General features: G+C 38.1%; 1 protein-coding gene and 1 long non-coding RNA gene across 9 annotated transcripts; one reads left to right on the top strand and one right to left on the bottom strand.

The window, feature by feature from the left end:
- The first annotated feature begins 12,230 nt into the window (after window positions 1–12,230).
- On the top strand, window positions 12,231–23,885 carry LOC124309603 (uncharacterized). 8 transcript variants are annotated; one of them, XM_046773393.1, is made up of 22 exons: window positions 12,673–12,797; window positions 12,884–12,989; window positions 13,109–13,149; window positions 13,877–14,265; window positions 14,379–14,491; window positions 14,575–14,750; window positions 16,383–17,462; window positions 17,618–17,805; window positions 17,944–17,986; window positions 18,179–18,352; window positions 18,555–18,681; window positions 18,848–19,057; window positions 19,230–19,400; window positions 19,484–19,660; window positions 19,730–19,881; window positions 19,968–20,050; window positions 20,242–20,574; window positions 20,658–20,925; window positions 21,067–21,152; window positions 21,323–21,542; window positions 21,703–22,136; window positions 22,253–23,885. In XM_046773393.1, exons 4-22 carry the CDS (start codon window positions 14,021–14,023, stop codon window positions 22,374–22,376), a joined length of 4,404 nt encoding a protein of 1,467 aa, XP_046629349.1. In that variant the 5' UTR covers window positions 12,673–12,797; window positions 12,884–12,989; window positions 13,109–13,149; window positions 13,877–14,020; the 3' UTR covers window positions 22,377–23,885. The 8 variants fall into 8 exon arrangements, with proteins under 8 accessions (XP_046629340.1, XP_046629397.1, XP_046629388.1 ...); XM_046773445.1 differs by lacking the exons at window positions 12,673–12,797; window positions 12,884–12,989; window positions 13,109–13,149 and adding an exon at window positions 12,250–12,479 and having other exon boundaries at window positions 16,383–16,616; window positions 16,899–17,462; XM_046773423.1 differs by lacking the exon at window positions 13,109–13,149.
- Window positions 14,177–26,863, bottom strand: LOC124309999 (uncharacterized). The gene is made up of 4 exons (XR_006909567.1): window positions 26,521–26,863; window positions 26,328–26,422; window positions 15,146–15,252; window positions 14,177–14,243 (listed from the first exon to the last, which is right to left on the bottom strand). It is a non-coding gene; the product is annotated as an uncharacterized LOC124309999 (long non-coding RNA).
- Between the last annotated feature and the right edge of the window lie 21 nt (window positions 26,864–26,884).

Genomic DNA, 26,884 nt, shown 5'->3' with positions numbered 1-26,884 from the left:
ACAAAGGGGTTAGCCTTACTTTTTTTTTGGGCAAAAAACTTTTGGTCTCAGATTCGATTCAAATGACCCTTATCTGACCAATTGGACCCTCAGGAACTCAGAAATCGCAGGGAAAAGAGCGTAGGACCAACAGTAGAGAAACGGCGAGCGAAAAAGCACCCGCTGAAAAATGTCGAAATTACAGGTTCTCGTTTTTCGGCTGTAACTTTTGATGCGTTGATCGCAGCGTATTGGAATTGCGCCCAATCGATTTCTCTCGCAAAATTACGTCGATATAGTGCGCCAAAGAATTGATTCCGGCACTTTTGAAAATCGCGAAAATTTTCGCCAAAAATACAAAGGGGTTAGCCTTACTTTTTTTTTGGGCAAAAAACTTTTGGTCTCAGATTCGATTTGAATGACCCTTATTTGACCAATTGGACCCTCAGGAACTCAGAAATCGCAGCGAAAAGAGCGTAGGACCAACAGGAGAGAAACGGCGAGCGAAAAAGCACCTGCTGAAAAATGTCGAAAACACGGGTTCTCGTTTTTTGGCTGTAACTTTTGATGCGTTGATCGCAGCGTATTGGAATTGCGCCCAATCGATTTCTCTCGCAAAATTACGTCGATAAAGTGCGCCAAAGAATTGATTTCAGCACTTTTGAAAATCGCGAAAATTTTCGCCAAAAATACAAAGGGGTTAGCCTTACTTTTTTTTTGGGCAAAAAACTTTTGGTCTCAGATTCGATTCAAATGACCCTTATCTGACCAATTGGACCCTCAGGAACTCAGAAATCGCAGGGAAAAGAGCGTAGGACCAACAGTAGAGAAACGGCGAGCGAAAAAGCACCCGCTGAAAAATGTCGAAATTACAGGTTCTCGTTTTTCGGCTGTAACTTTTGATGCGTTGATCGCAGCGTATTGGAATTGCGCCCAATCGATTTCTCTCGCAAAATTACGTCGATATAGTGCGCCAAAGAATTGATTCCGGCACTTTTGAAAATCGCGAAAATTTTCGCCAAAAATACAAAGGGGTTAGCCTTACTTTTTTTTTGGGCAAAAAACTTTTGGTCTCAGATTCGATTTAAATGACCCTTATCTGACCAATTGGACCCTCAAGATCTCAGAAATCGCAGGGAAAAGAGCGTAGGACCAACAGTAGAGAAACGGCGAGCGAAAAAGCACCCGCTGAAAAATGTCGAAATTACAGGTTCTCGTTTTTCGGCTGTAACTTTTGATGCGTTGATCGCAGCGTATTGGAATTGCGCCCAATCGATTTCTCTCGCAAAATTACGTCGATATAGTGCGCCAAAGAATTGATTCCAGCACTTTTGAAAATCGCGAAAACTTTCGCCAAAAATACAAAGGGGTTAGCCTTACTTTTTTTTTGGGCAAAAAACTTTTGGTCTCAGATTCGATTTAAATGACCCTTATCTGACCAATTGGACCCTCAAGATCTCAGAAATCGCAGGGAAAAGAGCGTAGGACCAACAGTAGAGAAACGGCGAGCGAAAAAGCACCCGCTGAAAAATGTCGAAAACACAGGTTCTCGTTTTTCGGCTGTAACTTTTGATGCGTTGATCGCAGCGTATTGGAATTGCGCCCAATCGATTTCTCTCGCAAAATTACGTCGATATAGTGCGCCAAAGAATTGATTCCGGCACTTTTGAAAATCGCGAAAATTTTCGCCAAAAATACAAAGGGGTTAGCCTTACTTTTTTTTTGGGCAAAAAACTTTTGGTCTCAGATTCGATTTAAATGACCCTTATCTGACCAATTGGACCCTCAAGATCTCAGAAATCGCAGGGAAAAGAGCGTAGGACCAACAGTAGAGAAACGGCGAGCGAAAAAGCACCCGCTGAAAAATGTCGAAATTACAGGTTCTCGTTTTTCGGCTGTAACTTTTGATGCGTTGATCGCAGCGTATTGGAATTGCGCCCAATCGATTTCTCTCGCAAAATTACGTCGATATAGTGCGCCAAAGAATTGATTCCAGCACTTTTGAAAATCGCGAAAACTTTCGCCAAAAATACAAAGGGGTTAGCCTTACTTTTTTTTTGGGCAAAAAACTTTTGGTCTCAGATTCGATTTAAATGACCCTTATCTGACCAATTGGACCCTCAAGATCTCAGAAATCGCAGGGAAAAGAGCGTAGGACCAACAGTAGAGAAACGGCGAGCGAAAAAGCACCCGCTGAAAAATGTCGAAAACACAGGTTCTCGTTTTTCGGCTGTAACTTTTGATGCGTTGATCGCAGCGTATTGGAATTGCGCCCAATCGATTTCTCTCGCAAAATTACGTCGATATAGTGCGCCAAAGAATTGATTCCGGCACTTTTGAAAATCGCGAAAATTTTCGCCAAAAATACAAAGGGGTTAGCCTTACTTTTTTTTTGGGCAAAAAACTTTTGGTCTCAGATTCGATTTGAATGACCCTTATTTGACCAATTGGACCCTCAGGAACTCAGAAATCGCAGCGAAGAGAGCGTAGGACCAACAGGAGAGAAACGGCGAGCGAAGAAGCACCTGCTGAAAAATGTCGAAATTACAGGTTCTCGTTTTTTGGCTGTAACTTTTGATGCGTTGATCGCAGCGTATTGGAATTGCGCCCAATCGATTTCTCTCGCAAAATTACGTCGATATAGTCCGCCAAAGAATTGATTCCAGCACTTTTGAAAATCGCGAAAACTTTCGCCAAAAATACAAAGGGGTTAGCCTTACTTTTTTTTTGGGCAAAAAACTTTTGGTCTCAGATTCGATTTAAATGACGCTTATCTGAACAATTGGACCCTCAGGAACTCAGGAATCGCAGCGAAGAGAGCGTAGGACCAACAGGAGAGAAACGGCGAGCGAAAAAGCACCTGCTGAAAAATGTCGAAATTACAGGTTCTCGTTTTTTGGCTGTAACTTTTGATGCGTTGATCGCAGCGTATTGGAATTGCGCCCAATCGATTTCTCTCGCAAAATTACGTCGATATAGTCCGCCAAAGAATTGATTCCAGCACTTTTGAAAATCGCGAAAATTTTCGCCAAAAATACAAAGGGGTTAGCCTTACTTTTTTTTTGGGCAAAAAACTTTTGGTCTCAGATTCGATTTAAATGACCCTTATCTGACCAATTGGACCCTCAAGATCTCAGAAATCGCAGGGAAAAGAGCGTAGGACCAACAGTAGAGAAACGGCGAGCGAAAAAGCACCCGCTGAAAAATGTCGAAATTACAGGTTCTCGTTTTTCGGCTGTAACTTTTGATGCGTTGATCGCAGCGTATTGGAATTGCGCCCAATCGATTTCTCTCGCAAAATTACGTCGATATAGTGCGCCAAAGAATTGATTCCGGCACTTTTGAAAATCGCGAAAACTTTCGCCAAAAATACAAAGGGGTTAGCCTTACTTTTTTTTTGGGCAAAAAACTTTTGGTCTCAGATTCGATTTAAATGACGCTTATCTGAACAATTGGACCCTCAGGAACTCAGGAATCGCAGCGAAGAGAGCGTAGGACCAACAGGAGAGAAACGGCGAGCGAAAAAGCACCTGCTGAAAAATGTCGAAATTACAGGTTCTCGTTTTTTGGCTGTAACTTTTGATGCGTTGATCGCAGCGTATTGGAATTGCGCCCAATCGATTTCTCTCGCAAAATTACGTCGATATAGTCCGCCAAAGAATTGATTCCAGCACTTTTGAAAATCGCGAAAATTTTCGCCAAAAATACAAAGGGGTTAGCCTTACTTTTTTTTTGGGCAAAAAACTTTTGGTCTCAGATTCGATTTAAATGACCCTTATTTGACCAATCGGACCCTCAGGAACTCAGAAATCGCAGCGAAAAGAGCGTAGGACCAACAGGAGAGAAACGGCGAGCGAAAAAGCACCTGCTGAAAAATGTCGAAAACACGGGTTCTCGTTTTTTGGCTGTAACTTTTGATGCGTTGATCGCAGCGTATTGGAATTGCGCCCAATCGATTTCTCTCGCAAAATTACGTCGATAAAGTGCGCCAAAGAATTGATTTCAGCACTTTTGAAAATCGCGAAAATTTTCGCCAAAAATACAAAGGGGTTAGCCTTACTTTTTTTTTGGGCAAAAAACTTTTGGTCTCAGATTCGATTCAAATGACCCTTATCTGACCAATTGGACCCTCAGGAACTCAGAAATCGCAGGGAAAAGAGCGTAGGACCAACAGTAGAGAAACGGCGAGCGAAAAAGCACCCGCTGAAAAATGTCGAAATTACAGGTTCTCGTTTTTCGGCTGTAACTTTTGATGCGTTGATCGCAGCGTATTGGAATTGCGCCCAATCGATTTCTCTCGCAAAATTACGTCGATATAGTGCGCCAAAGAATTGATTCCGGCACTTTTGAAAATCGCGAAAATTTTCGCCAAAAATACAAAGGGGTTAGCCTTACTTTTTTTTTGGGCAAAAAACTTTTGGTCTCAGATTCGATTTGAATGACCCTTATTTGACCAATTGGACCCTCAGGAACTCAGAAATCGCAGCGAAAAGAGCGTAGGACCAACAGGAGAGAAACGGCGAGCGAAAAAGCACCTGCTGAAAAATGTCGAAAACACGGGTTCTCGTTTTTTGGCTGTAACTTTTGATGCGTTGATCGCAGCGTATTGGAATTGCGCCCAATCGATTTCTCTCGCAAAATTACGTCGATAAAGTGCGCCAAAGAATTGATTTCAGCACTTTTGAAAATCGCGAAAATTTTCGCCAAAAATACAAAGGGGTTAGCCTTACTTTTTTTTTGGGCAAAAAACTTTTGGTCTCAGATTCGATTCAAATGACCCTTATCTGACCAATTGGACCCTCAGGAACTCAGAAATCGCAGGGAAAAGAGCGTAGGACCAACAGTAGAGAAACGGCGAGCGAAAAAGCACCCGCTGAAAAATGTCGAAATTACAGGTTCTCGTTTTTCGGCTGTAACTTTTGATGCGTTGATCGCAGCGTATTGGAATTGCGCCCAATCGATTTCTCTCGCAAAATTACGTCGATATAGTGCGCCAAAGAATTGATTCCGGCACTTTTGAAAATCGCGAAAATTTTCGCCAAAAATACAAAGGGGTTAGCCTTACTTTTTTTTTGGGCAAAAAACTTTTGGTCTCAGATTCGATTTAAATGACCCTTATCTGACCAATTGGACCCTCAAGATCTCAGAAATCGCAGGGAAAAGAGCGTAGGACCAACAGTAGAGAAACGGCGAGCGAAAAAGCACCCGCTGAAAAATGTCGAAATTACAGGTTCTCGTTTTTCGGCTGTAACTTTTGATGCGTTGATCGCAGCGTATTGGAATTGCGCCCAATCGATTTCTCTCGCAAAATTACGTCGATATAGTGCGCCAAAGAATTGATTCCAGCACTTTTGAAAATCGCGAAAACTTTCGCCAAAAATACAAAGGGGTTAGCCTTACTTTTTTTTTGGGCAAAAAACTTTTGGTCTCAGATTCGATTTAAATGACCCTTATCTGACCAATTGGACCCTCAAGATCTCAGAAATCGCAGGGAAAAGAGCGTAGGACCAACAGTAGAGAAACGGCGAGCGAAAAAGCACCCGCTGAAAAATGTCGAAAACACAGGTTCTCGTTTTTCGGCTGTAACTTTTGATGCGTTGATCGCAGCGTATTGGAATTGCGCCCAATCGATTTCTCTCGCAAAATTACGTCGATATAGTGCGCCAAAGAATTGATTCCGGCACTTTTGAAAATCGCGAAAATTTTCGCCAAAAATACAAAGGGGTTAGCCTTACTTTTTTTTTGGGCAAAAAACTTTTGGTCTCAGATTCGATTTAAATGACCCTTATCTGACCAATTGGACCCTCAAGATCTCAGAAATCGCAGGGAAAAGAGCGTAGGACCAACAGTAGAGAAACGGCGAGCGAAAAAGCACCCGCTGAAAAATGTCGAAATTACAGGTTCTCGTTTTTCGGCTGTAACTTTTGATGCGTTGATCGCAGCGTATTGGAATTGCGCCCAATCGATTTCTCTCGCAAAATTACGTCGATATAGTGCGCCAAAGAATTGATTCCAGCACTTTTGAAAATCGCGAAAACTTTCGCCAAAAATACAAAGGGGTTAGCCTTACTTTTTTTTTGGGCAAAAAACTTTTGGTCTCAGATTCGATTTAAATGACCCTTATCTGACCAATTGGACCCTCAAGATCTCAGAAATCGCAGGGAAAAGAGCGTAGGACCAACAGTAGAGAAACGGCGAGCGAAAAAGCACCCGCTGAAAAATGTCGAAAACACAGGTTCTCGTTTTTCGGCTGTAACTTTTGATGCGTTGATCGCAGCGTATTGGAATTGCGCCCAATCGATTTCTCTCGCAAAATTACGTCGATATAGTGCGCCAAAGAATTGATTCCGGCACTTTTGAAAATCGCGAAAATTTTCGCCAAAAATACAAAGGGGTTAGCCTTACTTTTTTTTTGGGCAAAAAACTTTTGGTCTCAGATTCGATTTGAATGACCCTTATTTGACCAATTGGACCCTCAGGAACTCAGAAATCGCAGCGAAGAGAGCGTAGGACCAACAGGAGAGAAACGGCGAGCGAAGAAGCACCTGCTGAAAAATGTCGAAATTACAGGTTCTCGTTTTTTGGCTGTAACTTTTGATGCGTTGATCGCAGCGTATTGGAATTGCGCCCAATCGATTTCTCTCGCAAAATTACGTCGATATAGTCCGCCAAAGAATTGATTCCAGCACTTTTGAAAATCGCGAAAACTTTCGCCAAAAATACAAAGGGGTTAGCCTTACTTTTTTTTTGGGCAAAAAACTTTTGGTCTCAGATTCGATTTAAATGACGCTTATCTGAACAATTGGACCCTCAGGAACTCAGGAATCGCAGCGAAGAGAGCGTAGGACCAACAGGAGAGAAACGGCGAGCGAAAAAGCACCTGCTGAAAAATGTCGAAATTACAGGTTCTCGTTTTTTGGCTGTAACTTTTGATGCGTTGATCGCAGCGTATTGGAATTGCGCCCAATCGATTTCTCTCGCAAAATTACGTCGATATAGTCCGCCAAAGAATTGATTCCAGCACTTTTGAAAATCGCGAAAATTTTCGCCAAAAATACAAAGGGGTTAGCCTTACTTTTTTTTTGGGCAAAAAACTTTTGGTCTCAGATTCGATTTAAATGACCCTTATCTGACCAATTGGACCCTCAAGATCTCAGAAATCGCAGGGAAAAGAGCGTAGGACCAACAGTAGAGAAACGGCGAGCGAAAAAGCACCCGCTGAAAAATGTCGAAATTACAGGTTCTCGTTTTTCGGCTGTAACTTTTGATGCGTTGATCGCAGCGTATTGGAATTGCGCCCAATCGATTTCTCTCGCAAAATTACGTCGATATAGTGCGCCAAAGAATTGATTCCGGCACTTTTGAAAATCGCGAAAACTTTCGCCAAAAATACAAAGGGGTTAGCCTTACTTTTTTTTTGGGCAAAAAACTTTTGGTCTCAGATTCGATTCAAATGACCCTTATCTGACCAATTGGACCCTCAGGAACTCAGAAATCGCAGGGAAAAGAGCGTAGGACCAACAGTAGAGAAACGGCGAGCGAAAAAGCACCCGCTGAAAAATGTCGAAATTACAGGTTCTCGTTTTTCGGCTGTAACTTTTGATGCGTTGATCGCAGCGTATTGGAATTGCGCCCAATCGATTTCTCTCGCAAAATTACGTCGATATAGTGCGCCAAAGAATTGATTCCGGCACTTTTGAAAATCGCGAAAATTTTCGCCAAAAATACAAAGGGGTTAGCCTTACTTTTTTTTTGGGCAAAAAACTTTTGGTCTCAGATTCGATTTAAATGACCCTTATCTGACCAATTTGACCCTCAGGAACTCAGAAATCGCAGGGAAAAGAGCGTAGGACCAACAGGAGAGAAACGGCGAGCGAAGAAGCACCTGCTGAAAAATGTCGAAAACACGGGTTCTCGTTTTTTGGCTGTAACTTTTGATGCGTTGATCGCAGCGTATTCAGGCTGTGCCCAATCGGTCTTTTTCACGTGGACATCAACGATTTCAAAAAAGGCGTGTAAATCGCTATGGGACTAACAGCTGGCAAAGTCTGAATAAAATGCATCAGAATTCAAATATTCACAACTTTATTACAGGGTATACAAAATATTCGCAATAAAATATCATACATAATACATCGTATTCTGCAGAGATGCTTTGCGCTTGTACGCAAGTCGCAACTTAAACTATGCTTACTATCCACTATACGGATTGTCTGATATAAATTTTGTCATACTTTGCTTAAGGTAGTATATAATGGACTTCTTTATTCTGTTATAATAATTAGAATTATCATGCAATGTTTAAGCATATCTTTGCGACTGTTTTTGTTTTACACTTTCGTACAGAAACGAATTGTATAACCCTTTTTAGACTAATTGGACCCTTTGTAACGTAGAAAAGACATCAAAAAGAGTATAAGACCAACAGCAGAGGGGTGACGACAGAAATCTTTTGATTTTTGGGTGTATCTCTTGATGCGTTCCTTTCGCAACATGTTTCCTCTTGAAATAGATTTTCGAACTGGGGCTTGCTTCCTGGTTCGTAAATATGATCTACCTGACTCAAAACATTAACATGATGTTTATATTTACTTTACAGTCATGTAAATAGAAACTGAGTTGGTCGTAATTTTACTAATTTCAGCTTGAATCGCAATTGTTTATCGAATTTGAATTTAAGCCTTTTCTTTTTACGAACAATCAAAAAAAAACTATACAGGTAATATATTCAAATTAAAATTTTTATTCAAAAAGTAGAATTCTAGTTTGCTGTTTCAAGTCAATTTCGGGCAACCGAAATGATTTGGGAAAATTCCAACATTACTTTTTTTGCAAAGTTCAATTCAGGACAAATTCATAAACTACCTCGTTTTTATATAAATACAGGCCCGGTGTGGACTCGTGGAGCAATAGCGAAACAACTAAATTTCTTCCGGACTTGAGAAATCATTATTATAATAAACGAATAATCTTCTTTTGAACTTTATAATTTATTTATGCAATTCAGCTTCATCCCAGATTACAATAATTTACATAGGTGTGTGAAAATAATTACTCAGTTTTTCACAACCACAGCAAGCTTGTGGCCATAGCATTTGAAATTCGTTTGTACTAATTCAGTAGTTATAGATGCGCTAATAAAATTTATTATATTATTATGTAATTAATTAACTGTAATAATGCTTACACAATATTTTTGATTTGTTCTTATGCTGAAAATATTTATTACTATTCAAGGTATAACCCGAGGTGGATAGCGGTGATTGTTGGAGGTGGTTGGCTGTGGTTGGAGGTGGTGGGAGGTGGTGGGAGGTGATAGAAGATGGTTGGAGAAGGAGGAGAAGGCGGGGGAGGAGGACAAGGATTTGTGCTCGGTGAGTCTAACATTTTTATAATATTTATTGGCAATTATAATTATATTTTACTTGAAATTTTTCAAATTTGTCATGTTCACAATAAATTATTGCAATTCATTTGTCGCGCAAGCACAAATTAAGTAACTTTAAATGCGCTAATAAAATTTATTATATTGTTATACAAGCGCTCCGTAGTTTCCATCACCGTCAACCACCTACGACCACCTCCCACCACCTCCAACTACAGTCAGCCACCTCCAACAACCACCGCCAACCACCTCGGGTTATACCTTGAATAGTAATAAATATTTTCAGTACAAGAATACATCAAAAATATTGTGTAAGCGTTAATACAATTAATTAATCAAATAATAATATAATAAATTTTATTAGCGCATTTATAGCTACTGAATTAGTGCTTGCGCGAAAAATGAATCGAAATAATTTACTGTAAACATGAGAAGTTTGAAAAATTTCAAATAAAATATAATTATAATTGCCACTAAATATTATAAAAATGTTAAACTCACCGAGCACAAATCCTCGTCCTCCTCGTCCTCCTTCTCGTCCACCTTCGACCACCTCCAACAACCGCCAACCACCTCAAACGACCACCGCTATCCACCTCGGGTTATACCTTGAATAGTAATAAATATTTTCAGCATAAAAACAAAACAGAAATATTGTGTAAGCATTAATATAGTTAATTAATTACATAATAATATAATAAATTTTATTAGCACATCTATAACTACTGAATTAGTGCTTGCGCGAAAAATGAATTGAAATAATTTATTGTCAACGTGACAAGTTTAAAAAAATTTAGATTAAATATAATTGTTGATCCTGGTCGTTTGATTTTTTTCCGATTCAAAATGTTATCTGAAGCATGCATATTGGTTCGATAGTACAAAACATGACGGTTTCAATAATCAAATTTGTAAACTTGAAAATTAGTCCGGACGGTCAAAAGTCATCAGGTCAAGGACCTGGTGCGCAGGAACCACGGAGCGCTTGTCCTGGAAGTCGAGTTTCACCAGGTAGCGGACCTGGAGCATAGAAACTACCGAGTGCTTGTCCTGGAAGTCGAGTTTCACCAGGTACTGGACCTGGAGCATAGAAACTACGGAGCGCTTGTCCTGTAACTCGAGTTTGACTAGGTGCGGACCTGGAGCATAGAAATTACGGAGCGCTTGTCCTGGAAGTCGAGTTTCACCAGGTACCGGGCCTGGAGCATAGAAATTATGGAGCGCTTGTTCTAGAACTCGAGTTCCACCAGGAAGCGGACCCGGAGCGCAAGATCCAGGAGGTACAGAACCCGGTACTCGAAATTTGCGGAGCGCGATTTTCATACGTCCGCTCTACTGCGTGGTTGTTTCCAGACTGAGGAATTCCGCTAGCTGATTTTCGATTACTATAGATCGATGACGTCAAGAGAAAAAAAATTTTGGGTCACTTCACTTTCTGAACATCCGAACATCCAAACTTTGGTTTCGAACTTCAATACTATGTATGATGTATGATGTATGATATGATATCTTGTATAATGATTTTAGTTCTAATATTTCAGATAAGAAATACTAACTTTATCTTTCCTGCCGATTCCAGACTCAAGCGGCTAGGCCCTTCGATGGTCAGCCGTTGATTAAAGATGCATTCTTCAGTTAACGGGTCAGCTAATAACGCTGCCGTTCTGCGACAGTTGGATGATACAAATTTTTGCTCGTACCTTTCAAATGTGTGTCAAAATAGACTTGAACCTTCGAGAAGTTTCGTTCTATCTCTACCTATCAAAGAAAAAAAAAATCGCCCGCAATCACCTTTTTAGATCTTTAAATCAGGACACTGCGTTAAATACTGTCTCACATACGGAGTATTCATTTCATGTCGATAAAAATTTGCGCATCCTTGATGTATTAGAGTTACTCTGAATTTATTGCCGTACGAATACTTTTCTAAAAACAATTCTGCTTCACTACCCAACGTAGATACTTCACTTGCGGTGGTTGGAGGTGGTTTGCGGTGTCCGGAAACGGTAGGATACGGCAGGGGATGGCCGGAGGTGACAAGAGGTGGTAGGGGGTGGTAGGAGATGGACGGAGATGGCAGGAGGTGTTGGAGGTGACAGGAGGTGTTTGGCGGAGGCTGGAGGGGGTAGGAAGTGTTTGGAGGTGGCCGAAAGTGATCAGCGGTGGTCGTGGACGACGACGACGATGATGATGTCGTTTGGAGAGGCCGAGGAGAGGGAGGACGGGGTCGCGGTCGACGCGGCCGATGACGGAGGGTGGAGGTGGGAGGAGGTAGTTGACGGAGGTTGGCAGTGCTCGGTGGTGTGGTAGTTGGCGACGGACGCGGTGGTCGTAGGAGGCGGTTGGCGGCGGACGCGGTTAGTCGTCCTTCCACGGGGATAATCGAGCTGATCGACATTTCTAAGTCGCAGTCGACAAATAGTCCTACGTACTCACTTTGTACTGACTCAATCTTAAGCTTTCATACCGACACTACTTTGGCTGCTACGAATGTCGGTGCGAGCCCGTGAGGTAGAGTCGATAGAGCAGAACCCTCCTATGCTCCCAGGCCCACCTGGGCCCACTTGCCCGACGAATACTAGTCACAAAAATTTACCCAGGGGTATCCATCTTCATATTCTTCAGTCAACGCTTAGTGCAACACAAGTAGCGGTGCGGCGCGTGAACATCGGTCGGTTATTGCGGAAATTCGTTGCATTTCGAACTTGCCCAATGTGGGCTGTGGCGCACTTGACTTGAGCGAATTGAATTCGTGGCCGAGGGTTATTGATATTCCTCAGTCGAGTACAAGTATAGAAAACATCGAAGGAAAGAATGCGGCCGTTGTCCAACGAATTGTGTACACACGGGTCGCCTGCATGAGATTCTAAGATTTCGTCGGTTCGCGCGTCGAGCCTTCCCAAATGGAGAGCGGAAGTGGCAAGTACAATGGCGTAGACGAATAGAGTTGGTAACCTGCTTTGCGATTCGTTTACGTATATGAAATACATAAAATGGCGAAGTGCAGTTGTTATTTACTTATGTGAAATATGAAAAAGTAAGCGCAAAAGTATTGCTGTCTCAATCACATTTTCACGCGTCGGAACAAGTTCGATTTTCCATCGTTGAAACAACTGTAAGTACAATTTGCCCTTCGGTCATGTATCCTACGAACCTTTTTACTGTCAACGGTATGACTGAAATTTTACAGTCAAATGATGCCGCATGCTCAATTTACGCACATTTATCTTACGCCGTCTCATTCGCGGTAACATTTAATGTGTACAAATAAAAGATATTAGAATTACGGAACGTAAACGTATTAGACAATAACGAGGTTATGGAACCGCTTGCTGCTCGTCGCTACTTGTGCTGCTGCTCGCCTGTTGGAACCACCGTGCGATTTTTCGTTGTGCTTATCTCACATTATTAGGACTATTCGATCTGGTAATGTGTTAGTACATCCTTGATTTTTTTCAACTATCTATGCGAATTCACTTAAACGTACTTCCAACGGATCTTGAATTTTGTAATTTTTAGGTTATGGCATATGTACATCTGCTTTTCGAATCGTTTTTCGCGTAACACGAGGTTTTTCATCATAAACCGTATCCAATTGCTAGACTAAACGTCACATGGTATCCAGGTAAAGTTTAATAATCGATTCATAGAATTTGGTGATCACGTTATTTGTTCACAAATCTTGGCAACCACGGTTGGTTACATATGATAAATGAATTATGAATTAAAAAACTTCGTGCACAGGTAGACGACAATTTGCAGGTATAATGAATGCTATAACGTAGGTAAATAAAAACTTATTACTTTGATATATCATAAGTCATTTTTTGTGTACTGACTGCTTGATTTAACGCGCACGAATATGTGCGATAGTTAAGCACTTGACAGGTAAAAAATACCCTCGCATTTCTCTGTTAAATATACTTTGCTGAGTATATAGTATATTAAGTAAGTTAGTATTTGTTAGATGTTATGAAACCATAACAAACTCAGATTTATATAATTAAGGCTTTAGTTCAGCTTACACAAAGCCGCTAACCTCCATTGTTTGATCACATAAAATTCCAAATTTTAGGTCATGTTATTGATAATAAGTTTATTGTCACACAATGTAAGTTCCTTTTGCTAAAAATCAGACAGTCTGAAATCAAGCGTCACAGTTGCATCACCTTAACAAAACAGCCAAATATTGCCTTAAGAAACCTAGGTCAAGATTAATTTAATTCGTATAACAGTCTGTTTGTCAAATGGACTGTTCTGTGAAATTTTGATGGCCAAGAAACCTAAGTTGAGTGAATTCTAAGTACGTAATTGTTTCTTGACTTTGGGTAATGAATACTCATTATCAAATAATGTTTGCAAACAGAGATGTCATTTCTATTAAGTAAAGACCGCAATTTGTATCGAAACTAAGTGATTACAGTGTTGTGAAAAATTATCCATATTGTTAAGACCCTTCCCTGTTTTTCTTTCATCAGTTTTCATGCGTTTTCTTTCACTTTTTATCAACAGATTATATTATGATGACATCAGTGAACTACGACATGTCACTAATCTTATGGAATGTAGGAGGGAACTAATTATTACAACATTGAAACTGGTAGATCAATAGAAAGGAAACACTCCTGCACACAAATCGCTTAGCTTTGAAATAATATGGCACAATATTATAACATTGTGACCAATCCTAGTGGTACAGTAACCCTTGAAGAGATTCAACGAGTGTGCTCAGTGGAAGGACAGAACGTCCAGTTTGTTGTTGAGGATTTCAACAACGGATTAAATGGTTCCCCGCAACTGCTCACATACACTACTGCAGCTCCAACCAGTGAACAGGCAGTTTTTGGTCCACAGGCGATTAATATCAGCGGGCAACTCCCTACAAATCATATCGATCACCGGTAAATAAAAAATAGAAATTATACCTGTGCATCACCAACAGCATTAGTCACACAAAGTTAACAGATAAGATGACGTAATTTTTAAAGGATTTGTTACAATTTTATCATTGCAGGCAAAACGTTTATATAATTGAAACAAACGAAGTATCGCAGTCTCACAACGTTATAAAAAACACTGTCAGTGCTCAGTTAATAGGGGAGAATGTTGTTAATGTGGAAAACAGAGGTAAATGATAAAATTTAATATGAGACAAAAACGTAATGGTATTGATCATGCTGTGGCACTATAAAGCTTACATTTGTTATTAGGTTCTCCAAAGATACCATTGAATAATACATTGCAAGGGCAGAGTATGCAATGGGTGCAAATGCAAGAAAATAATATTAATTTTGACACAGTGTTGAAACAGAACACATCGACTCCCGTCAAGACTCAAGTCTGCGGGCTTGTTAGGAATCAAACACCAACCAACACTCAGCCTCACGTAAGCTATTTTTTATTGGAATCATTGTTGTCGTTCTTCAAATTATTAGAACCAAATCTGAGCATGGCTTTACTTCTTTTTTTTTTATATTCCATTTTCCAATTACATAGAGAATTTCAATATTACTTACTTATCATACATTATACTCTCATGGATAAACCATGCACTTGTTATTATTTTGTAGATTGAATAATTATCGTTACTCTTGTATCATTCTTAACTATTCTTCATACGTATTCTTTCTGGCATGTGAAATTGTGGTATCTAGCAGATCGTGGTTCCAAGGGGATTCGTACGCACAGGGAAAATCGGGAAAATTCAGGGAATTTCTTATAGCACGGAAAAGTTGGGGAATACGAAAATAAGACTGTAATGTCAGAAAGTGAGATATTTACCTGGTAATATTGAAGGTATTAGTATTACTGTGTAAAAAAATTGTCATTCATCAGTGGCACATTTCTTGAAAGGCTGCTGGTAAAATCCCATTTTCAATCTGGAATACCTGGAAAAGTTAGAGAATTTCAGATTCTACAAAGCGTACGAACCCTGTCGAATCAATCAATATTTAGATAGACTGTAATTGCATTGAGTGCAACATGACAGAACTAAATTACTTTAAGTATCAAATGAGAAGAGATTAGGGACATCAATTGAAAATATCAATTTGACTAAGGAGATGTCAGTGTTATTGTTCTTTTATCATAATTTCATAACATATTTCGTAGTTCTTGAACTTGACTGTAGAAATGATTTGAAAAGATATGCTTGAAAGCTAGTAATTATGTTCAAAATTAATTTACTGAATTTAGAAATAGACCTTATAATTAAATTTAAAAGTAGGACATGAATGTGATAAATCAGATTTCCTTAAACTTGAAAGGTTCGAGTATTGTCTGAAAAAAGTAGATAACATTATCGGTTATCATTGTTATGTAAAAGGAGTATGATGAAGCGCAAAGATAGTTTTTATTACTTGCAATTTCATGAAACTGCTGTAGTGAATGTGATTGGAAAGACATAGGTGATCTGGTTATCGTACTTGTTGGCTAACGGAAACCTTTCTGTATGACGTAGAATAAGTGAGAAGTCATGAAAATAAGGCTTGTTCTTCTCTCACTCTATTTTATATACGTTCAGTTATCTAGGGCCTGACTTTTTTTTATAGTTCCTCACCAAATCACTGCATTGAAGTGCTCTGCTGAAGCTTTGAATGTGCAGTAATTTCTGATTGGGGCAGATAACATGCCCAGTTGCAAAGTTATCTGCTGCAATTGGATGGAAATAACTTTTCCCATACACTTATTTCTGTAGAAAACCTACAAAATGCTTCCGAATAATTCGATATTGTTTATTGGATCAGCATTGCGGGTGATTATTTATATTTTTGGTAGACCTTGTATTTGATTTTGGTTTGGGAAAGTGTCCTGTGCTATGAAAAGATTTATAACGTAGTGTTACTTAAAACCTCAGTCTTTTTTCAATTTCAGATCGCACGTGTGCATTTGCTTTCTACGTCATATTAGTAGCGGTAGAGTAGATTATCAACTCATTGAATTTTCAAAATAATATTGACAGTAATGATAAATTCCTTACACAAAACAGTTTCAAAACGTGATCATCTTTTGATGCTAGGTATCGTTGAATCTGCCAACACAACGCATTCAATCCGAACAACCTGGATTAATTCCAGTGACTAAGAAATCACCTTCCCGTTTGTATCAGAATAAGAATAAACAATTGGTGGCTAATGCAACAGCTGCAGCAGCGGCAGCATCAGCGGCGGCAGCGGCAACATCCTCAAATTGTCCACAACACACTGGGAATATAGCTAATCCACAAGAAGATCGACTACTTAACACAAATTTGGTAAATAATAGGAATATTAATACTACATTTCGTCCAAAAATGTTTGTGGCGAACAGATCAGATGCAACGAAAACTCCAGGTAGACAAGTTCGGAATGTAATTCGCCAAGACACACCACTGCCAAGAAATTCTGTACCTTTGCAAATGCCCAAAAATCAAAATTCCCGAAAACTAACCGAAGAGGCATATCTGAGTGAGAGAGAGAAAGTTGCAAAGTTCAAAGAGCTTCAGAAATCGCCAATGGCAGTGTTACCACAGTTTCAAAGACAAATACTTCAACAGAATCTTCCACAAAAACAGCAACAAATGGGAGCAAATGTGACACACCACCAACGGCAACAAATGTCAGCCACAAATCAGCAACGAAGACAACAAATATCAAATAATTCTGCGCCAAGCCTCCAAAGCCCGCCAAACGCTGGACAACAGAGGCAGCAACAAATGACTTTGACACCGCTGCAGCAGGCCCAACTCCAGAGGCAACCAATGATGATGACACCTCATCAGAAGCAACAACACCAACTTCAACCATCTCCAGTTCAGCAGCAAATGGAAGTTGATTCACAAGAATTTAATAGCCAGGAACCTGCAAAAACGAGCCAGCAGCAGCAGCAGCAGCAGAGCTGTGGATCACAAACAGAGAGTGAATCTGCTTCTAGTCCCAGCCTTACATTCGTACAGAAGCCCATTGATAATCCTCAGACTTGCATTGTTCAACGCCAGATTAATGGGAACACAGCAAAGATGTTGGTTGTTTTACCAAATGGAGAGCAAAGATTAATTACTTTTGACATACCTAATGAAGAATGTACCGTACATGATCTATTGGAGCAGGTAACTTATACTGTGTGTAATTTTCAACATTTCTAAAACCTTGATAACATAGGTTATAGACTAAATTTTTTTTTAAACAAATCAGTAGCAACTGAACACCATTTTTATCATAATAAATTTCACGAGATTTGTAAAATTCAGAATTATAAGTACATACTTTTTTTCAGGCAAACATCCCGTTTGGTCCGGACACTAATGTCTCTCTGGTGACGGACCAAACGTTTCAAATAAATTTTGTAGTCGAGGCTGGCCCAGGCACATTTTTAGGTTCTGGTGAAGGTAGTGAACAAAGTGACAGTAATCTATCTCTGGATAAGCTGGGCACAAGCCCTGGTGGTTCTTCACCTGTGTTCAGGTGAGCGAATAAACCAATCACTGGTTTGTAAGGTTTTAAAAATATCATTTTCAATCCATTGTTAAATAAAATTAATTTCTTTTCGTCAATTTTACTTTATTATCGCTTGCATTAAAAAAAATTATCAACGTTTTTTAGCCCTTCTGAGGAGAACAGCAACTCCTCACTTACACAACATGAGGTGAGTTTAAATTCATCAAACATGTTTTATGCAATTTTCAAATGTGTGCAATGTAAAATGATAGATTTGCACATTTGCACAGTGATGATATATTTACAACCATGCTGAAAAATTGTATGGAAGTTGTTTTAGTACAAGATGTTATGTATTATTCTCCAAGTGACATAAATAAAGTAATTTTATAATTAATAGGAACCCAAATATGTGGATGGAAAGCTAGCAGTGTGTCAACACTGTGGCATCAGTTCAATTGATTTCAATCGATGCCAGCGTTGTAAAACAAAACTTCCTGAGGATGTTAAAAATATTCCCATGACAATAGCTTTGGAAGTTAAAAAGGAAAATATGCTAGCGATTGATGTAAGGGTAATGAACATTACTGTTTTTTTTTTTTCAGCTACTCACGTGGAATTCTAAAGTGAATTATTAACATAATACAGTTCTTGAAATAATATTATTCATGACGTAAACAAACGATTTTTATTGCTATGTGCAAAAATGTCCATTGAGAAACTACCACATATGGATATAGTCTTCTGTAAATCAATAAATCTTTCAATGATTTTAGACGTTTTACAAAAAAAGTAATGAACAAAATCGGCCGCTAAAAATTGATCGAGATGGATCAGTACCATCTAAACGAGGTAGAGGACGAGGTCGACCTGCACCTAAAGCAAGGCTTATCAAAGAACCAGGTAAATTAAGAAATTCAATATGCCAAAGTACGTAGGTGTATCATAATTGAAAATTTTTATTTAATCTACTTCAAGTCAAAAATTATCTTTGTATTGTACAATTCTATGCTGATCCAAGTTAGTCAGTTGAGAATGGAGTTATCTAGAGTGAAAATGTTTTTTCCAGAGTGTCTCACCATATCATCGGATGAAGATGACCAAGGAGAAGGAAAAATAAAGAAATCTTTAGGAAGTAGTCATCCTATGTCAGCCATTCCTGGTCACACACGCAATCAGATCGAGATAGAAATGATTTCTGAAAAGGAACCAGTCATTACTAACAACTCCGTTTCTAGTATGATCGGATATGATATTGGCCAGGAGGAAGGCATTAAAGGTATGGAACAATACAATATTTGTCCTCAAATTTTATAATGCCGAGAATTTTCTGATTTACTGAGAACTTATGATATTTTCATTGTGAATTTATTCGCAAAAAAACGACTCAATTTAAGAAAGCCCTTCAATATTTTTATATCGTAAGGACTACGCAATATATAATATCGTAGGTGGAGGCAGAGAGTATGATGCACACAACATGGCCGATGGTTCGATTCAAGCACCGCAAACCTCTCTTATATGCCGGACGGTAAGGATAGGATCGTACAAATATATTCCTCAAGAAAGAGTAATCATTTCACAAAGTGGTGTCAGATTGGGAGTACCACTCCTAGAAGATAGTAAGTTTGCCTCATACCGAACTTTGATATACAATTATCGTGATGCATTGTGTACTAAACCACAACTGTTTTGTATTCTACAGACACGAATTTTGTCCCCCTGGAAGTAAAATTGAAAGATATTGTTAAGGTGCTTATCCATTTCGGCAAGGCAATGCCTGTACTGTTTTTCTACACAACAACAAGTGCAGGAGGCATGATCCGAGAACTGTTAGGAATGCAAGATCCAAAAGGACCTTATTATGATCCAGCAGGCAAAGGTAACCTGATTTGCTCATTTGACTGTATTTTATCATTCACTATTTTACCATGTATCTTCTCGTTACCAGATCACACACTTAAACGGATAACGCTCTTACCGGAAAAAATATCTGATGAGGCCAAAATAATTTTGAAAACATTATTTCCATCCAATCAATTACTTGAAGAATTGAGTAGTAAGGAAGCCAACGATATTCTTGTAAAAGCTTCACCTAAGGATGTAAGTAAGCTAGCCATTGTTTTCCATCTCCTTATTTGATGTATGAAGTTGTTTCTGAATTGATATTATCGACAAATCTCTTACAGAGCTGGCAAGTTCAGAGTATGATGAAAAAGTCAGGACAAACTACATCCGCGGCTCAAAATACTACAAACGGTGGAATTCAAACGTAAGCGTGGTTCATGAAAATCATTATTTCGTCTCAGGGGTGAAATTAAGTTTTGACGTAAACCTAAACCAAATACTAGAAATCTAGAGTTGTCTACCCAAATTTCCTCGTCACGTTCAACTAAATATATAGCAAACAGTATATCAGTCTAATCCATCCACATGTTTGATGGAAAATAAATATTTTTTCAGAATAATGGTGTATCCTCCACCACCAGCTAAAGGTGGGATCGCAATAAACACTGAAGATTACGCTTGTCTAGGTGAAGATCAGTTTCTCAACGATGTCATTATTGATTTTTACTTGCGATATTTGACTCTTGAAGTTTTGTCGGAGGAAGATCAGAACAGAACACATGTATTTAGTTCGTATTTTTATAAAAGACTGACAAGTCCACACGCACCTGCCGCAGACACTGGTGTGCCACTTTCACCAGCTGCCAAACGTCATGCCAGAGTTCAGAAGTGGACTAAAAATGTGAATATATTTGAAAAGGATTTCATCGTTATTCCTATTAATGAACAGTAAGTACACGTCAATACAATTTTCGTTAATCGCGTTGTAAAACAAAAGGAATATCTGATACTGAAAGAGACTGTTTTTTCAGTGCACACTGGTTCTTAGCCATAATTTGTTTCCCTGGTTTTGTGGGCAAAGTGCCAATAATTTCGTCAGTATCAAAAGAGTGTGAAAATAAAAAAAAAACCCAAAAGAGTAAAAAGGCGAAAGAGTTGAAGCTACAAGCTGTTACTATTGGTAATACAACAATTACGCCTGTTACTGCAACTATCACTTTGGACCCTGGTGATGAAGGCTCAGAGAGAGATGAAGCTGAAGGTGATGATGACGAAATGGAAATGGAGAGTGACGATGAAGTGAGTTATCGAAAATTCTCAGCCATGTTCAGTAAAAAATGTTTACATCATCCCTCTATAATTATTGTCAGTGAATGGAATCCAGCGAGAGTGGTTTGTGTCCATTGCATTCAGTTATAATATGTTATTTTTCAATTTTAGGACGAAACTGAGGACGGCGAAACAGAAACCAAACCCCCTCAGAAGCCGCGTGAGCCAACGCCTGTACAGAACGAAATTGTAAAACTGTGAGTTTCAAATTCGTTTTCATTATATAATTTAATATTACGTTACACAATTTTGCTACCTTGGTGAAAACAGCGGTATACCAATTTCTGAATTAGATCGATGCGTATCTTCATTAGGATATATTTAATTTTGTTCACAGTAAATATGATTTCTTTAAATTCTGTTCCAGTCCTTGTATACTGATCTTTGATTCTTTGGCTGGGGCTAGTCGATCCCGAGTCGTAGCGACATTACGTGACTATTTGAGCTGTGAATACCTCGCCAAAATGGGAACAGAACAAGTATTTTCGAAAGACACCATAAAAGGAGCCTCTCCCAAGGTTCCACAACAATCAAATTTTACTGATTGTGGTGTTTATGTACTGCAGTATGTCGAAAGTTTTTTTAGTGTAAGTCCTAACAGTTCAACGACAGTGAAAATACTACCAATTCCATCAAATTTATTCACCAAGTTATTCATTACAAATTACATGAGTATATCATATTCTCTGAAGTTATTTACCAGCGACAATATCCAGTCCGTATTTCAAAAATTATATTCATTTTCAGAATCCCATTAAAAATTATACTTTACCTATAAAAACATTGAAACAGTGGTTCGAGGAGATCATTGTGACTCGCAAGAGGGAAGAACTCTCAAAGTTACTAGTTAGATTAATGAATGCAACCAAAGGAGAGAGGAATATCATGCTACCGGTTCTAACATTCCCGACTGCAGAGGGAAGATTGCTTCCGAAATCCGAAAATAACCTTGATATTAAGACGTTAAAGTCCGAGGCGGATAGTAAAAAAAAGACAACTTCCGAGATAGAAAATCGAAATAATTCTTCAACGTCTATTGGACCAGAAGAGAACACGGAGAAAATGGGGGAGGCCCTAAATCGTAATACAAACCAAATCCTCGCTCATTCTCCCCCATCCAGTTTGAGTTCTAATGAGAACAGCCAAACAGATATGACCACTGATGGGAAGGCACCTACCAAGTTAGTTTCATGGAATGTTGAAATTGAAACATCCTTCTAGTGTTGCTTTTACTTTCCTGTTTGTGAATGATTTCCGTGATTATAATTAATAATAATTTCTTTATGATTTGATATAGATCGAGTGCCTTGACCTACATGAAGTTGAAACGGATCATAAAGTCGACACGAATTCCAGAGAGTCAGGATGACAAACAGACTACCAAGAAGCACAAAGGGGACTCATTCGAAACCTGTAAATAAAAGTTATTTTTCGTTTTATATCAGTAAAAATCTAACTTTAACCAATATTCATAGAAGGAAGAGAGAAGTCCGTTTACCTATGTAATAAAGTATGTAGTTAATACATCGTAAGGTCAAATAAATATACAAAATGCAAATCTAAATGCGTATTTAAACTGTTGTATATGGGGCACTGGATTTTGGGTGATTCCGTAATGTATGGGCATCATACATATGTAGTTAAAAAAGGTAAATCTTATTCATTATGCTGACTAACAGTGACCAAGTGATTGATAACAGGAATTCTGTCCTCTAATTGTTATCAAATTTATATGAGTTACATTTTAATTGTTTTTATGTACAACAAAAAACCTTTTTGTGATGAAAATCGTACCGTTGATTACTTGTAATTTCTTCTTTTACCCACGTGTTGGAAGTGGTATAATTTTGAGGTGACGCCCAATGTGTCACACTGTGAATATGATATTTGTAAAAAATGACGCGTAGATTAATATAGATGAGTCTGGTGCCATTCAGAGCCAGGAATAATGTGCGCATATTTTTGGCGATTGTCAAGCAATTCGACTAATCCATTTCGTTGTATACGGAAGTTTTCCGATTGTCGAATTTCATTGACCGTCAGGCATGAATGTGGTGTTAGCAAATACATACATACCTATACAGATTATATGCATATTACATTTATAGAACGTATAAGCTGACACGTAGTTTACAGAACTAAAACTCATGGATATAATAAACTCTTTGGTATAACTGCATCAATTTCACAGGCAATAGATAATTTATATATCACCCTGCGGTGTAAGGAAGCATTCTATTTTGCACGGAAAAATGACTCAAAATGTAGATTTCTCCGAGTGGCTGTTCTATACCACTACCATATCTATAAACTGCAGGTGAAACTTTTACATTGTTAGGAAAACCAATGATCATACTTTGTGTATTCGTATTTGAATACGTGATGTCAATATGGATAAATGATTATGTATAATGAAACTGAAATCTTTGAAATAATCAACTTTGTATCCAAACAATTTTCATCCTACACATATAGCCACTTCTCGTTAATTAAGCAAAGTAACATGCTATATCAATTGATGGCGGCTACATATTACATATTACATTGTAAGATTCGTCTTAAATTTCAAGATTTAATATACCATAATTATAAATTGTCATAGAGGTTCGCCGTTCCTAAACTAAGCCATCAGTCTTTGAATATTTGCAAAGTTTTAGTTTATTTTAAATAACTAAATTTAATGTTAATGTTTATAACGCTGCTAAAGGATATTAGTATAATCATTATTACAGTATCACTTATGTATGTCGAACTGCCATTACATGCTTGGCATTTTCGATACTACATAGTTTTCTTAGGTATTTATTCCATTTACTTATATGTCATACTGTCATTAGAATATTGATTTACCACTTTGTTTTATATTTTTATGTTTTCGTTTCTTCCTCTATTCTTAGCGTTGCAAATTCAAATAAAATTTTTTGCTTTAATTATAATTTCGTTTGTATATAAATGTCATTTCACGCCTCTTGATTATTCCTACTTGAATAATTTCATTGTACATTGCACAATTGGTCTTGATTTTTCATTTACTCCTTTCAAATATTCAAGTCTAGATTTTTAGTGATATATCTTCTCACTGCATTGATGCAGTTCTACAATGCATATTGATTGGCTACCGTTGGCGAAATAGCAAAAACAATACTGCCAAGAAGAATATCGAAATTATTGTATTTATATTGATACGTACAAAAACTGACTGTAAATTTCCCCTCTGTGCAGTTTAAAAAGTTGCGCAAACGCAATTGCGTTGATTTATTGATGAATGATATTGAAATTAATTTATGTAGACAAATGCAATATGCATTTATTATAAAATTGAGTCATTACGTATACAAATTACTTCGCGTTTATGCATTCATATGCGGACTAAAACATTTGATACTAATCGATTGTAAATTCTTTTAATCCTGCGTTTGGTGGTAAATGCTTACTACGTCGAATGCCTCTCAACTATAAATTATCGAGGAGAATATCACTATTCTGACTACTACCAAAGTCTACGCATAACTGATGTAACAATGTTGCGGATAAGCGTGATTCCGCATGCAACGTTGAATAAAACTAAAATGCAGTTTTCTTTCACGCAAAAATAACGTCAGAAAATTTATCCTTGCAATCAGTGATGATTCAGATGAGACAATAATTTTTCGGTCGCTCGTCGACGAGTAGAACGGAAAGTTTGGCATGATTAGCTACTATTTGTTCCACAGTGCTAATTAATTGCTGGTAGAAATAATTCAAGAAAATAGCAGTTATTTGTAATAACTACGATTTCAATATCACTAAACACGATGTTGGCTATAAGGAACGCATTACAGGCGTGTAACAATCTAATACCGACCCTCTGAGAGAACACATCGGTAAAACTGTATAATTTTTCGATTTCCTTGAGAGTTAAACTCGTAATAAAGCTATATACTCGTAAAATGAGTTGATTTTACCGCGTTTCAATCGATTATGTTTCATATGTGTCCAAATATTATTTGAGGTAACGTCAAACTGTAGTGTCCCCTTAACATTATACTGTTGAGATTGAATCTAGTCATCAGGATCACAAAAGCAGAAAATGCATTTTTGTTTTCCAAAGGCCAAAGAAGTAACGTTTTGCTAAAGACATGCGCTTACCTTTTCCCGTGTTGTTGTCACGTACCGAAAACGTAATAAGCCTCCTGTTGTAAATGTGAACTAAAGTACCTTCGTTGAACTGAAGTTGGTAACTTGCAAATAAAAGTTCCAGAGTACATCGTGACGATTTCATATTGTCCAATTTTGTAGGCGGAGGCAGAGTCAAGAGTGCGATGCTTAAAACATGGCCAATGTCTAAATCCAATCACTGAAAACTTCTCTTATTTGTTGGACAGCAAGAATAAGGTCGTATATAAATGTATTCCTCAAGAAACAGTGATTGTTTCACAAAGTGGCATCAAATTGGTAGCTTCAATTCTGGGAGATACACAAACATTGCAATGGGATCACTAAATAACTAACTGTTTCGTATTCTACAGAAATGAATTTCATCCTCCTAGAAGTAAAATTCAAAAATATTGTCAAGGTGCTTATCCATCTCGACAAGGCAATGACTGTACTGTTGTTCTACATAACAACAAGTGCAAGATGCATGATTCGAGAACTGTTGAGAATGTGAGATCGAAACGGACCTTATTCTGACCCAGGAGGCATAGGGAACTTGGTTTGTACATTTCATTGTATTTTATAGTTCACTACTTTGCTATCTATCTTCATGTTTACAGACCACATGCTCAAAAGAATAATGCTTTTGCCGGAAAATATTTTTGAATAAGTCTAAATAATTTTTAAAACGCTATTTCCACCGAATCGGTTACTTGAGGAATTGAGTAGTAAGGAAGCAAACGATATGATTGAAATGATAAACGGTATAAGTTAGCCATTGTCTTCTTTATCTTTATATGATATATGGAATTGCGTATTAATTAATATTATCGAAAAATCTTTTACAGAGCTGGCAAGCTCAAAGTATAATTGAAAAGTTCAGACAAACTTCATCACCAGCTCAAAATACTACGAACGATGGAATTCAAATGTAAGTGTGGTTTACAAAAATCGTCATTCCGTCTTACGGGTTATTTCGATTCAATCTTCGCAGAAACCTTGAGCTGTAGATCCGAATTTTCCTATTACGTTCATTCAAATAATGTGGCAAATGATGAAATTTTTAGTTGTAATGAGAGCAGCCAAACGGATAAGGCTTACAAGTAAGTTTCACGAAAAATTGAAATTCAAATATCATGCCAGTTTTTGCTTCGTTTTTTCTATTCGTGAAAGATCTTCATGATTATTAGTAATAATAATTTTTTTACTGACGAAATAAATCGAGTACCTTAACTTACGTGAACTTATAACGGCTCATTAAGCCGACACAAACTCCAGAAAGTCATGATGACAATCAGACTGCCAAGAAGCACAAAGGGGACTCATTCCAAACCTGTAAATAAAAGTTATTTTTCGTTTTATATCAGTCAAAATCTAACTTTGATCAATATTTATAGAGAAAATGTCATAAGATAAAATGAAAACGCATACCTAATACATATCTAAATGCGTATTTCAATCAGCATGATGCACAACAGTAATAAAGTGACATTGATAACAGGAATTGAATTCCGTCCTGTAAAATGAAAATTTCCTGTAAAAATTTTCTGACAATCTTCATTGTGTGAATTCAATTTGAAGAAACAATATAACGTGTAGACGCTCTGAGAATTTACATCGAGGTCGAAATCAATGTTCGTACTTTGTTGCATGATTTATACTTTTTTGATGCAAGTATTCACGGGTAGATTTGATTTTGTCGCAACATTGATTCCTTCTCAAGATCATAGCCAGCCTGACGACATCAGTCAGACGGATCTGCAATTAGGCGATAAGTGACTTGCTTCCTATTTCT

The sequence above is a fragment of the Neodiprion virginianus genome, chromosome 1 (assembly GCF_021901495.1).
Source record: "Neodiprion virginianus isolate iyNeoVirg1 chromosome 1, iyNeoVirg1.1, whole genome shotgun sequence".
Lineage (NCBI taxonomy): Eukaryota > Metazoa > Arthropoda > Insecta > Hymenoptera > Diprionidae > Neodiprion > Neodiprion virginianus.
Note: the sequence above shows the minus strand (reverse complement) of the source record. Positions and strands in the feature narration are given on the sequence as shown.

Coding starts and splice junctions, on each gene's coding strand:
- LOC124309603 (XM_046773384.1), top strand. CDS start 14,021: ATGGCACAATATTATAACATTGTGACCAATCCTAGTGGTACAGTAACC. Junction 14,751..16,382: donor CAACCAACACTCAGCCTCAC/GTAAGCTATTTT, acceptor TTTTGATGCTAG/GTATCGTTGAATCTGCCAAC. Junction 20,926..21,066: donor AAATGGAGAGTGACGATGAA/GTGAGTTATCGA, acceptor TTTCAATTTTAG/GACGAAACTGAGGACGGCGA.